General features: G+C 37.3%; 1 protein-coding gene across 4 annotated transcripts in view; it reads left to right on the top strand.

Annotated features, from left to right (window-relative positions):
• Positions 1-1,529: 1,529 nt before the first annotated feature.
• LOC126198501 (NADH-cytochrome b5 reductase 2) overlaps positions 1,530-13,832 on the top strand; it is a 51,264-nt gene continuing 38,961 nt past the window's right edge. The window contains exon 1 of one of the 4 annotated variants that reach the window (XM_049934879.1): positions 1,530-1,579. Coding sequence is in view for 1 of the 4 variants with exons in the window: in XM_049934877.1 (XP_049790834.1) it covers positions 1,712-1,738 (27 nt within the window). In the remaining 3 variants the exon portion in view is untranslated. The other 3 variants (XM_049934877.1, XM_049934880.1, XM_049934878.1) reach the window with 3 other exon arrangements.

Genomic DNA, 13,832 nt, shown 5'->3' on the forward strand with positions numbered 1-13,832 from the left:
TCGTGGAAATGAAACAATGACGTCCACACAGTAGCAAGTTCAGCTCACGTATGAAGCATAGCTGTAATATCAGATCCAAGTAACAATGCACATCTGACAACAATGAATTGAGATGTTTTATACCCGCGTAAGAGACGGATGTATTAACTGAGGGTTAATGTGGGACAGATGTCGACGATGTTCTCTACTGTTGAAGAAGCAAACTAAAAATACTAGGTGGAAAATGGTATGAATACCGAAAAAACAAAATTCAGTAATAATGTGGAGCTTCAATTTTTAGTGAAATATGTTGTTGTAATTGTGTATTCCCCTATTTTCATATATTTCACTGTGCAGTATGTGAAGTTAGCATCCATTAAGCCCGGTCCACACGCAACGATCTGTCTGCACAGACATCGGTGCAGATGTCTGTACATGCAAAAGATCGCTGCAAATGTGGTGTGTTCACACGACACAAACCCCAATCTACTACTCGCTCGCCATCTGTCGGTGTAGAAAAGAAATATCAGTGGCAAGCGACTACGCTCCCCGTAAACGTCAAACATTTAATTCAGTTATTTTGAAATATAGAAATGGAGGAAGTTCTGTTGTGGTCTGTGTTCGCAACTTGTGTTCCAAAAAACATTCCGACCAACCGCAGGAAACAGAGAAAGCGGGCAAAATGGTGTAGACAGTGGCTGCTAAAGCGAAAGCAGTTTTCTCACGTAAATTTACTGAGAGAGTTGCAGGACGAACCTAACGACTGGCGAAATTATTTGCGGATGGATGTCGAAACTTATAATTATCTCTTAAAGCTTGTAACCCTTCATATTATGAGGAAAAATACTTGTATGAGAAGGGCAATTTCTCCTCATGAACGGCTGGCGGTTACATTGACACTCCAATTTCATCTTCAATTGTACTCCTGCTTGGTCTTGGTGTTTCTTGATCACTAAGAAAGCCAAGCAGATCAAAATACCATAACGTTGGCTGGTATACTTGATCTACTCCTACACCAGATCTAGATTTCTGAACTTTGGATAACTCAATTAGAGCATTGTATACTGCAATCTTTTTGTCTCGGTCACTATATTCTTTACTTTTAATCTTCCACAAACATGGGTGGTTTCTACAAATTCAATGAATTCACTTACAAACTCTCGAGAACACTGACGAGTATCAGCCAATTTAATGCCCTGTGCGCACAAATACAAACACTAGACTGAGCAAACAGCTGTTTCGCGCCAGATTTGCGGCGATCTCCTGTCCACACGCTCCAACTTGTCTGCGCAGATGTGGTTTGAACCCACAGATTTGAGAGGTTTCGCTCAAACCTCCAACTCCAACTTCCAGGTTTGCACACACCTCAGGTTGGTGCAAATCTTCTGTCCACACGCAACGATCTGTCTGCGCAGATGTGATGTGTGCAGACATTTGCGCAGACAGATCGTAACGTGTGGACGGGCCTTTAACTTCAGCGTAGATCTATTGTTTATCTCTGACTTCGTAAGCCTTTGACCAAAGAAAGCAGAGCACACCCCCTCCATATCTACCCAAGTCCCCAAAAAGACGCCTGAAAGTAAATTACAGCTTAGATAAGGTAGAGTACTTATGTGTAAGTGACCTTCAGAGAAGGAGTGAGTTTCACTTTTGAGAGATAAAAACAGTGTCTGCCGTAAGGTAGTGACTGTCCAGGTTTAAAGTTGCATAGTAAGCTACAGTAGTAGTAATAATGGCAGATGTACCAGATGAGTTGTTGGTATGCAGAAGTTTTCACATGGGTATTATTGTCAAGGGGGCGTCACTTTATCTGTCATTGCGCTATTGTACTCATATTAATCGGAAAACATACGTTACGTTATTATTGTATTTTCATTGAGACGGATTTTGTGGTGCCGCAGTCCATATGTTAATTGCCGTAAGAAATACCCGGTTATGTTTATTTAACGAGAAACGTGCACGTGCTGACGTTAAAACCGTTCAACCTATGGCGACGACTGCGTCAAGTGGTGACCGACACAGAGAGAAAAACCTGTTCGACCATGTTTTCTTACTGGTCTATCTTACCGGTGTATGGTTTGAGTAGGATATGAAAATTTCGTTGCTGTTGGTGCTAGAGGCCCGGTAATGGTGCAAAACACGAACTATAGTTTCAGATTATACCCCTCGGTATTGCTGAAATTTTGCCGCCCATAAATAATTTCCTAAGAAAGGTGGATTACAGTTTGATGTTACTCCTCCCATGTTCAAATAAATATATAAAAATGTAAGATGTGCATGTATCTAATTGTTGAGGCGTTTTCGGTGGTTGTGATACGGTTAAAAAAGTGTTGACGTTTGTGTTGTGTGGGTGTGATTGTCATTACAAATTTCAGGAAACTCTTGTGCGTGCCCTAAAACATGTTTCATGAAATCACGTAAAATGGTAGTTATTTTACGAGTGAAATGCAATAGTTTTGTACAGTTAACAAAATCCTTTTGATTTTTGGTAATAATTTTCCAAAGAGATGTATAATTTGCAGTTGAAATGGAAACTTTAAGTTTTGAAGCATTGAGCTGTAGTGGGTAAAACACCATGTATTCTTATAGTCTTTGCAGCAAGTCAGTACATTCAAGTGATCATTTCCGGTAGTAGATTTAGATTTAAATCAGATGGCTGACTTGTCTTAGCAAGAAGGGTCGTTCAACATCAAGCGGACAAAGCCCCCCCCCCCCCCCCCACTTGAATAATCTAATGAAATTTGGTGTGATGGTTGTTCACCAAATTTCAGTTTGGTATCTTTGGAGGTTGACTTTTTGTGGGCTTTTAAAGAGAGGATAGTCACCTTCGCATCATAACGAAAGTGCAGCTGTGCCAAGTAGTTAGGCCTTTTTAAAAGTTCTAGCAAACATTTGACTGTTTGCTTTTATATACATAGACAACTTTTTAGGCTGAATCACACCATGGCAAAAATAGGGATTTAGCCACACCTAAATATAGATAGTAGTCTCTAAAGTGTCTAAGAAATTCTGAGAGACAAGGTTTGACCAACCACTGCTACTTTTCATATGCACCAACTGTACCAGAACTTCAGAGGGGTATTCCAACCTATGATGTCTATATATCGACCAAATTTTATTAACATTGGGCACTTAGACAAAATGATATGCATCTGTGGCCACAATTTCTTACACACAAATTTTATGGTATTTTTGGGGTGCAGTATCTCAACTGTGCCTTGTTTAATCCTTTTTTTTTTCCTTGCCATGTCTGGAAAGAGCATGCTTTAAGCTTTCAAAGCTATGCCATTTAACTTCTGGATCCTGCATTTTGAGGCGTAAGAGTACCTTTCAAAAGCACTTCGAGAAGATTGAAAAGTGAAATATTTTGCTCATTACGTCTTGTGATACTATTGGTAATTAACTTTTTTTTTTGTTCAAGTATATAAATCGGTTTCAAACATTAATTTAACACATCTCATAAAACAAATGTAATACCCAACATACTGATTTGCAAAACAGATATACTAAACAGTCTGTTCCACTTTTGGTTAAACAGTTTTCAATCTTGACAAGGACAAGTTGTGGATAACTGTATTGGCTTCTGATAATGATGTTGATGCTGAAGTCATGAAAATATGTTGCTCAGGAATTAAGCAGGTGTTTTTAGCAGTTGGCCAGTGGAACGAACGAGCAGAACCGTGTGGGTGCATAAAGCTGATTAGGAAATCTTGTTGTTCATGTGAAACTTCATACGTTTCCAACCTACCAAAAATTGTCATACATACATGCAACATAATTTCCTTGTAGTAAACTTCCAGTTATGATTGCTAGAATTTCTTCATCTGCTTTGAAGGCATTAACTGTGAATGCTGTAGCATAATTGGAAATTCTGCTGACTCTGAACTGATTAAAATTAATTGGCTTAAATTTGATTTTCTCTTGTTCCAGCGATTGTATGTCCCCAGGAAAACCTTGTTTCTAGACCAGGCTGACTTGTTTATATGGGGTCAATATTTGGTTATCGGAGGGCCTCTACAGATGCACGGGTTGTTAATCTTTTTGCTGCTCCCCCAGTGCCATCACAAGGTGATTTACCATGCCTTGGTCCAAAAATATTCCATTCAGCAATGATGCCAAAATCCTTTTCGTGCAGACATAAATTGATGAAATCTTTGAAATTCTTATATTGAGCAGTGGGACCATCACTAAAATAATGAATGTTCTTAATATTTTCAGTATGTGGCTTTAGATATACTATTAACTTTATTTGAAAGGCATGGACAACAATGGTATCACGTCAAGACAGTCACTGATCATACAGATGCTAATAATTTAACATTCCTTGCCACCAAAATAGACAACAAATAGATGTAATGTGGCCTGTCTATTCTTCCAAAGAAATTCTTGCACAGCATCTAGAACAACAAATGAATAATTCTCGGCAAAATCCATCAATATAATTAATATATTTCTGCAAGATTTCTGTTTAGATGCTTAACTTTGGTGTTTTGACACAAAATGACTGCTTCTTAAACCAATAATTATAAAAAGCAGTGCCTCTGTGAAACCTTCAATGGTTCTGACATGTCTCCAATGTGTCTGTCAGTATGGATCCATTACTTAAATTTCATTGTTTCTTCATGGTCGTAGTCTTTAAAAATGTCTTCAAGAAAAGCCTCTAGTTGCATTCTTCCTGGAAATTCCTCACAATGTTGCAGCATACAACCTTTTGATTCCAAATTGCAAACAGTTTTTTTCATCAAATCCTTATAGTCATCTTGGGTGAATGTTGCTGAAACCAATATTAACTTGACATCCCCCCCACCCACTGAAGTAATTATTTTCACTGAGTGCACAAAATTTTTAGCTCAGTTGATTTCCAGATTGTTTACAATAAGCGATGAACATTTCTTTCAGGTTACAAAGGAGCAGGTGTTTCTGTATGTGAATCGTTTCCTCAGTTATTGTTTTACTTCATCATTGAGCTTTCTCCTCTTCAGTTTTCAGATGTTGCCAAAGTCCCATCTTCCATCTTTAATTTCCTAGCCTTCTTTCCTAGTTTAGTTGAAACAGTAAATTGTTTCGTCATTTTTTTTCTGTAGTCCAGCTATTTGAGGCCGGGGTCAAAATTTGAACTTCTCTGAAATTGCTTGAACTGTCAAGCTTAACCTTAAATTTGTAAAGTAAGATGTCCAAATCTTTACATTTTTGCACTCTTCAGTTTTTGTTTGAGCCATACTACCTGTCTAACACCAGCAGCTATCTCAATTACCTTGGTAATGCTGCCTGCCTTGGGCTTTCAGAACTTTGCATCTTAGGTATCCCATTGAATGAATGCCTTTTGCTAATTCGTTGAAGCTTTAACGGTGACTCTTCAAGTGGTGACAATGAAGTATCAGCTGTAAAGCGAGCATCAACAATGCCCAAATCTTCAATGGATGGTGATTCTTGCATATCCTGGTGGTGTGTTTTTTGGGCCCTTCATGTCTACATTTTGACTAATTTTCTGAACAGGTCTGGAAACTTCATTAGTCAGTAACTACAACCTACCAGATGTAGCAATGGTTACTGGTATTTATGCCTTCTTGGTTAAGTGTTTTCTTTAGCAATTTAAACTCGTATGATACATAATGAAAAGGTGAAACAATAAAATCCCTGCTGCAGAAAACACCATAGAAATTGAAACAAATAACATTCATGAAAACGTTGAAATAATTACTGACATTTTTAACAACCACTTTTTGGCATCAGCAGCTCCTTCTGTTAATGAAGCCATGTTATCCCTTCAAAAAGCTATTAACAAAAAAACCTAGCAGATTAAAATGTCTCATGTCACAGTACATGGAATTGAAAATTTAGAGAGATGAAAAGCAAGAATTCTCTTGGCATTGATGGTATCTCTTCAACGTCACTGAAAGAATGCTATAAGCCAATAAGCAAAATACTGTGCCATATATTCAATGAATCCAATCAGCACGGGATTGTTCCTGAGAGACAGAAGTATGCTATTGTCAAACCTCTCTTTAATAAAGTTGATAAAATTGATGTTGACAACTATCGGTCTATCTCCCTTTTAACAATCGTATCTAAAATTCTTTAGAATTTGAATGTCTCATTCATTATAAGGTATTAAACAGTAACCAGTTTGGATTTCAGCAGGGCGCAACAATAGAACAAGCTATTTTCTCCTTCACCCATCAAATCTTAGAGTTTCTTTGATAATAAATTATGTCTTGTTGGTATTGTATGTGACCTTTTTAGGGCTTTTGATAGTGTTAACCTTGAAATCCTCTTAGCAAAGGCTGAATATTATGGTATAAGTGGATCATCTCGCTCATGGATTAAATTGTGTGTAACTGGAAGAATGCAGGTCATGTTGAATGACTCTGAGGGGCACTCTGTGTCATCTAGCTTGGGCTTTGACTGTGGTGTTCCTCAGGGCTCTGTACTTGACCCTCTTCTCTTGCTCATTTTTATCAATGAATTTTTCTTGTGTACTAGCCTTAAAACGTAATTGGTCTTTCGCTGATGACACCTCCATCCTCAACAAAACCCCCAACCACAATCTTTAGGAATTGACCAGTATTGTCTTCAATTAAATACTTCTTTGGTTTGAAAATAATGGGTTATCACTAAATGTTAAGAAGACCCAGTTTTTTCATTTCCAAGTAAGTAAAAAAAGTAGAGGATGTAATTGTAGTGAGTTACTAAAAGCTGAGTCATCAAAGTTCCTGCGTATACTCATTGACAGCAATCTAAAATGGTCTGAACATATTTTACAACTTCTCAAAAAACTCGGCTCAAGAACATCATTTGCTATTCATATTATTTCCACTGTCTGTGACTTGAGACACCACAAAAACTGCTTATTTTACTTTCATACTATATATATGAAGAATATTTCAATTGCCAACTCTAATTGATTTATTTTAATTAAATCTGATGTGTTCTTATGGATTACAATAGTTGGAATCATTGTTAACATTACTATGTTTCTATCTAGCTATTAAGATCTACCTTTATTTTAACTTTTTTAGGTGTAATTTTGTCTATACTTATTAATTTATATTTTGGCTTACACCTCTGTCTCTCCTTGCAAGAGTGTTTGTTGTATGTTCCTTTTGTATAATTTGTAATGATCTGACACATCCTACACCCGTGTGAATGTCTTGCTGTATTGGATTTATGGGATCTAAGTAAGTAAGTAAGTAAATAAATAAATAGGGAGGAAACATTTATTTATCTTACAGCTCGAAACATGTATTTAACATGCATGGGCAATGTTATAATAATTACATTTAGATTATTGATACACAAAATAATAGATTATATGCTACTAAGTAAAATATCATTTAAGTATATTTAATATAGCCTTCCTGAGGTCAAATCATGTCAGCACCATACTGTATGGGCACTTCAATACAAGCCATTTTTTCAACTCGTTTTTAAAAATTCTACCAGAAAGCTGTTTCAGGTTGTTTGGCAGAGAATTAAAAAATATTGCTCCCTTAATGAATGGGGTATTTGTTGTTAGATTCAATCGTCTGCTCACCATATGAAAGTTCGATTTTTGTCTTGTATTGTAATCATGGATTTCCATATTCCTGTTTGTCACTTTTTTGTCTTTTTTCACTAATAATATTGATTGAAACATATATACTGCATAGATAGTCATAATATTAAACTTAATAAAAAGGTTTTTACATGGAGTTCTGGGTCTTACTTTTGCCATAGTTCTTATTACTCTTTTCTGCAATACAAATACCCTTTTTATATTGTATTGGCTACACCCACCCCACCCCACAATACAATTCCATAAGATAGATGGGGATACACCAACCCAAAATGATCACCATGATAAAATAAGGGAAATCAGAGCTCATACGGGAAGATATAGGTGTTCATTCTTTCCACACGCCATACGAGATTGGAATAATGGAGAATTGTGAAGGTGGTTTGATGAACCCTCTGCCAGGCACTTGAATGTGATTTGCAGAGTATCCATGTAGAAGTAGCTTGCAACAAGCCTTTTGCAGGAATTGAAATTCTGTAAACGAGGCATTATGATATGAACAAATTTTAACATCTTCAGTAAAATCAAGCCCAGACCTATGTCATAGAAGCTCCTTGTCGATTAGTGACATTTCCTTAACTGGAACTGGTCATAGTTGACTTATGCCATAATAGAATGGTGATGACTTATGACTGCCAGCTCCATCTGATCCACCATAGTAGTAGAGTGCAAGGTCTTGCTTCATTTGATACAATTTAGTTCATTAACCTATAACAAGCAATTTTGAAATCAGAATATCTTGGTGTGAAGCATAATGTAAGATGCTGTTACACACAGTAATTCATATGGCTCATTCACTTAAAATCTCACAGTTTTTGTAATTTTTTTGTAACAGGTTCAGTCTTGTTTGTATATAAAATACACAAATTAGGCTGTCAAAACATTTTTTTAATGCTTGTCTTCAGCTACAACAATTATGATTGATTATTCAAACACTTACCATTCAACACTATGATTGTACAATGTCAACACCTAAGATAGTACTGCACAGAAGACTGCCAGTGTGAAATTTTCCAATAATGTAAGCAACAATTGAAAGTGGCATGATTCAACAGTGTATCATAGTGACGATAGAGCCTTAACAAACTATTGCTGCTTTATAATGCCAATAGAAGCTGAGTGACAATGCATACATGAATCACCATGCATTGTAGGGTTAAAATGTTCTGAAACAACATAGCATTCCATCATGATCTTCTTTATTTTATAATGTTAAGAGTATTTTGAGGTTTCATTTATATTGTATACTGTAAGATAATACAAAAATACTTTGTGTTAGTATAGTTACATTCCCTAAACCACAGAAAAATCTTATACTATCAAGAAACATTACAATTTATACCTATTTTGATTTACAACTTCAAATTTTATTAATTTTTTGTATTTATCAGTAATCCATTTTCCTTACTTTCAATAGTTATTCTTGCTCATTAAAATTAAAGATCCATGAATTAAATAATATAGCTTTGAAAGCTTAAAGCATGCTCTTTCCAGCTGTGCAAGAAAGAAAAGGATTGAACTAGACACAGTTGAGTTATTGCCACCAAAAAATACCTTAAAATTTTGACGTAGAAAATTTTGGCCAGTTCTGCAGGTGGGACATCTTTCTTTCTAGAAATCCAGTATTAATTAAATTTGATCCATATTAGACACCATAGATGGGAATAACTGTCTGAAGTTCTGGTGTGATTGATTCATGGTCAGTGAAACCTCGGGTCTCAGATTCACATGATGAACTTTTTAGCCACTTTATAGGCTAGTATCTATATTTAGATGTTTCTAAATCCCTAATTTTTGGCATGGCATGTGATTCAGCATAAAAAGAAGTCTTTGAAAAATCTTAGCAACCTTGGCACATTTGCACCTTTGTATGTGACGTGGAGGTGAATAGCCTGTCCTTAGAAGACCGTAAAAATTCAACCACTGAAGATACTGAACTGAAATTTGGTTTATAGCCGTCAAAGACCATGCACAGCCTTCACACCAAATCTCATTACATTTGGAAATGGACGAGTGGGAACACTTTCTAATATGGGTCCTTTTGACGTGGACTGACCAACAAGAGTAGTGTTCATCAGTCTCGAACTTACAGTGGAGGATTAAGAGACTTTATTAGTTGACAGAGAACATTGATTTTTATATTTGTTACTGGTGTGTGTCTCTCTTGACTTTCATAAAGAAGCATAAGAGGCACTGGTTTATTTTATGAAGGATGTTGGTGTTTCTACACCTCATATTTCATAAGGTTACCTGTTCTGCCATTACTAAGGTACTTGTAAGTATGAAAGGCACTGGATATATGGCAGGAGCAATGATAAGGAGCAAACAGACCTAGTTTTTTTTCACAGTTAGAGATCGTCTTTTTTTCCCACTGTAGTATGGTATAATCTGCTAGCTTATCATAGTGAGAAGCTCTAGATGCAGCCCACCTTGAAAACTTGGTGACTTTTGCATGTCGTAGGCATATTTGAGTGCTCCTAGCCTGTTTTTGCTGTGGCTGGTGAGAAAACTTGTCACATGGTGTGTGAAGCATACAAAAAGCCTCCTGATCCTGTGCATCTGTATATCATGTTATCTGTCTGCCATTGGAACACTATTTAATAATAGTTTGAGAGTAATGAACCCCATAGCAAGTGTGTAAAATAGGCACTCAGAATTTAGATTTCAGACCCTCATTAGTACATTGTTGCACCAAAAGTTTAACTGTATTTTTTTCATTAGCTCTCCGTTTTCCTCTCAGTGATTATCTCATATCTGTCACTCATTTTTCTGATTTCTCCTTTAGTGAGTTAATGGATTGTATTGATCTTCTACAGCTTCCACATTTTCTACAATATTGTCATACTACTTTAAATTTTGTTGTCTTCATATTTCTATCTAGTCTCCATATAAGGAAGGCATTAGAGGTGCCTACAAGCTGTCAAGACTTCTTATCCAAACATTACTTCTGTGTTCACCCAAAATTCTATAGTAATGTCAGTGATTGTAGCTTGCTACTATTTTAGTTCTTCTTGATCAGCTTGAGGTTTCAAATTGACCTCACCTTAACCATAGCTGTACATAAATATGCACTAATTGCAAGCCAAAATGTGATCACCACATTGTGTAGACAAATTGGAATACAGCAAATATCACAAAAGTGATGGGAACACTCTTCAGACAGATTGGATTTCCAAATGAATGTGCTACTTTACTCATTAATTAGTTGTAATATGATATGGAAAATTGTCATAGCTGATGCTCAGCACTGGATCCCTCCCTTACATACTCATAACTGCAGTGCAGGGATACAATGTCTAGAGTACATCAGAATTACCAGCTCTTGAACTGTGTTAATATCAGCTTCATTAATATTAGTGTGTGTTTTTCCAAAGAAACATATTTTTCAGTGCTGTAAGTGCTATATGGATTATTTCCATCTTGCACTATACCCTGTTAGATACCACCAAACAGCTGCTATGACACATTGCACACTGGATTTTTGCTTCTGGAACTTAGTCCGTTTCTCAGGGAGGGGAGTGACAGGTTGGAGAAGGTTAAAAGGAAATGGAAGGTGAGAGGAACCCACATGTCAGGATGAGGGAAGATAAAGTGAAGGGTAAGATATCAGAGAGAGATAAAAGATAGTACAATTGGTAAGCACTGTCCCAACATGGCTGGTTGAAAGCAAAAATACATAAACCACAGCATGGGGTGCCAAGCTGAGAGTGACACCAGAGGTATCACTACTTTGTTAACATTACTGAACAGGGTGTACTGCAGTTAAGTGGCCACTTGGGTGCTGAGTGGAAAAAGGTGGGGGGGGGGGTGCAAGGGGTACCCAGGTGCTTATCAGAATTAATAGAGAAAACTGACAAGAGTTAAAGTATATGAGGGGGAGAAAGAGAGAGGGAGCAGTGGGTGTCATATGATAAGTCACTTGTGTGGAAAAAGTTATCAAACTGTGTGCCAGCTTCAGTCAAGAGGTGATGACAGAGTGAGAGGTAAAAATGGATTAGAGGAAGAGAAATTGGTACAATTAATTTTTCTGTCATAGTTATTAATTCCACTATTCATCTCTCTTCCTCGTAATCTATCTTTTCTTCTCACTCTGTTCGTATCTGTTGTAGTTAGAGGCTGGCACAGCAGTTACCCATGCACCATCTGTGGCTTATTTACTGATGTGTATTCAATCATCATTGCCCAAATCCTCACTATAGGTGAGTTCTTTTCATTCTGAGTGACCTGCCCTTCCTTTTATTGTTCAGGCATCCCCAGTTTCTCTCTCTCCTCCCTGAGGAAGGAACTAATAGATGTGGAAATGAGGATTGAGTGTATTGTCCTTCTATGTGTCTATTGGTAATACTATATATTTTACATCTTGATAGTAAGTACTTGACTGAAAATTGAATTTTTTTATTCCTCTCGATTGAAGTTCACTTTTAGTAGGGTGTATACAACAATGCCCCCCACCCCCATGAACCATGGACCTTGCCATAGGTGGGAAGGATCGCAAACCTCAGTGACACTGATAGCCGTACCATAGGTGCAACCACAATTGAGGGGTATCTGTTGAGAAGCCAGACAAACGTGTGGTTTCTGAAGAGGGGCAGCAGCCTTTTCAGTAGTTGCAGGGGCAACAGTGTGGATGATTGACTGATCTGGACTTACAATATTAACGAAAACGGCCTTGCTGTGCTGGTACTGCGAACGGCTGAAAGCAAGGGGAAACTACAGCCATAATTTTTCCCTAGGGCATGCAGCTTTACTATATGGTTAAAATGATGGTGTCATCCTCCTTGGGTAAAATATTTGGGGGGTAAAATAGTCCCCCATTCTGATCTCTGGACAGGGACTATTCAGGAGGATGCCGTTATTAGGAGAAACAAAACTAGCCTTCTGTGGATCAAAGTGTGGAATGTCAGATCCCTTAATCAGACAGGTAGGTTAGAAAATTTTATAAAGGGAAATGGATAGGTTAAAGTTAGATATAGTGGGAATTAGTGAAGTTTGGTGGCAGGAGGAACAAGACTTTTGGTCAGGTGAATACAGGGTTTTAAATACAAAATCAAATAGGGGTAATGCAGGAGTAGGATTAGTAATGAATAAAAAAATAGCTCGGTTAAGCTACTCCGAACACCATAATGAACGCATTACTGTAGCCAAGATAGACCCGAAGCCCCCTCCTACCACAGTAGTAAAAGTATATATGCCAACTAGCTATGCAGATGACAAAGAGATTGAAGAAACATATGATGAGATAAAAGAAATTATTCAGATAGTGAAGGGAGACTAAAGTTTAATAGTAATGGGGACTGGAATTCGATAGTAGGAAAAGGAAGAGAAGGAAAAGTAGGAGGTGAATATGGAATGGGGGTAAGGAATGAAAGAGGAAGCCGCCTGGTAGAATTTTGCACAGAGCATAACTTAATCATAGCTAACACTTGGTTCAAGAATCATGATAGAAGTTTGTATACATGGAAGAAGCCTGGAGATACTGGAAGGTCTCAGATAAATTATATAATGGTAAGACAGAGATTTAGGAACCAGGTTTTAAATTGTAAGACATTTCCAGAGGCAGATGTGGACTTTTGACAACAATCTATTGGTTATGAACTGTAGATTAAAACTGAAGAAACTGCAAAAAGGTGGGAATTTGAGGAGATGGGACCTAGATAAACTGAAAGAACCAGAGGTTGTAGAGAGCTTCAGGGTAATGTTAGGGAACGATAGACAAGAATGAGAGAAAGAAATACAGTAGAAGAAGAATGGGTAGCTTTGAGGGATGAAATAGTGAAGGTAGCAGAGGTTCAAGTAGGTAAAAGATGAGGGCTGGTAGAAATCCTCAGGTAACAGAAGAGATATTGAATTTGATTGATGAAAGGAGAAAATATAGAAATGCAGTAAATTAAACAGGAAAAAGGAATGTAAATGTGTCAAAAAAGAGATCGACAGGAAGTGCAAAATGGCTAAGCATGGATGGCTAGAGGACAAATGTGAGGATGTAGTCATATATCTCCAGGGGTAAGATAGATACTGCCTACAGGAAAATTAAAGAGAAAAACTTATGAATAACAAGAGCTCAGATAAAAACCCGTACTAAGCAAAGTAGGGTAAGCAGAAAGGTGTAAGGAGTATATAGAAGGTCTACACAAGGGTGATATACTTCGGGGCAATATTAAGGAGATAGAAGAAATGGGAGATTTGATACTGCGTGAAGAGTTTGACAGAATACTGAAAGACCTAAGTCGAAACAAGGCCCTGAGAGTGGAGGACATTCCATTAGAACTACTGATAGCCTTGGGAGATCCAGCCATGA

This window comes from Schistocerca nitens, chromosome 8 (genome assembly GCF_023898315.1).
Source record: "Schistocerca nitens isolate TAMUIC-IGC-003100 chromosome 8, iqSchNite1.1, whole genome shotgun sequence".
NCBI lineage: Eukaryota > Metazoa > Arthropoda > Insecta > Orthoptera > Acrididae > Schistocerca > Schistocerca nitens.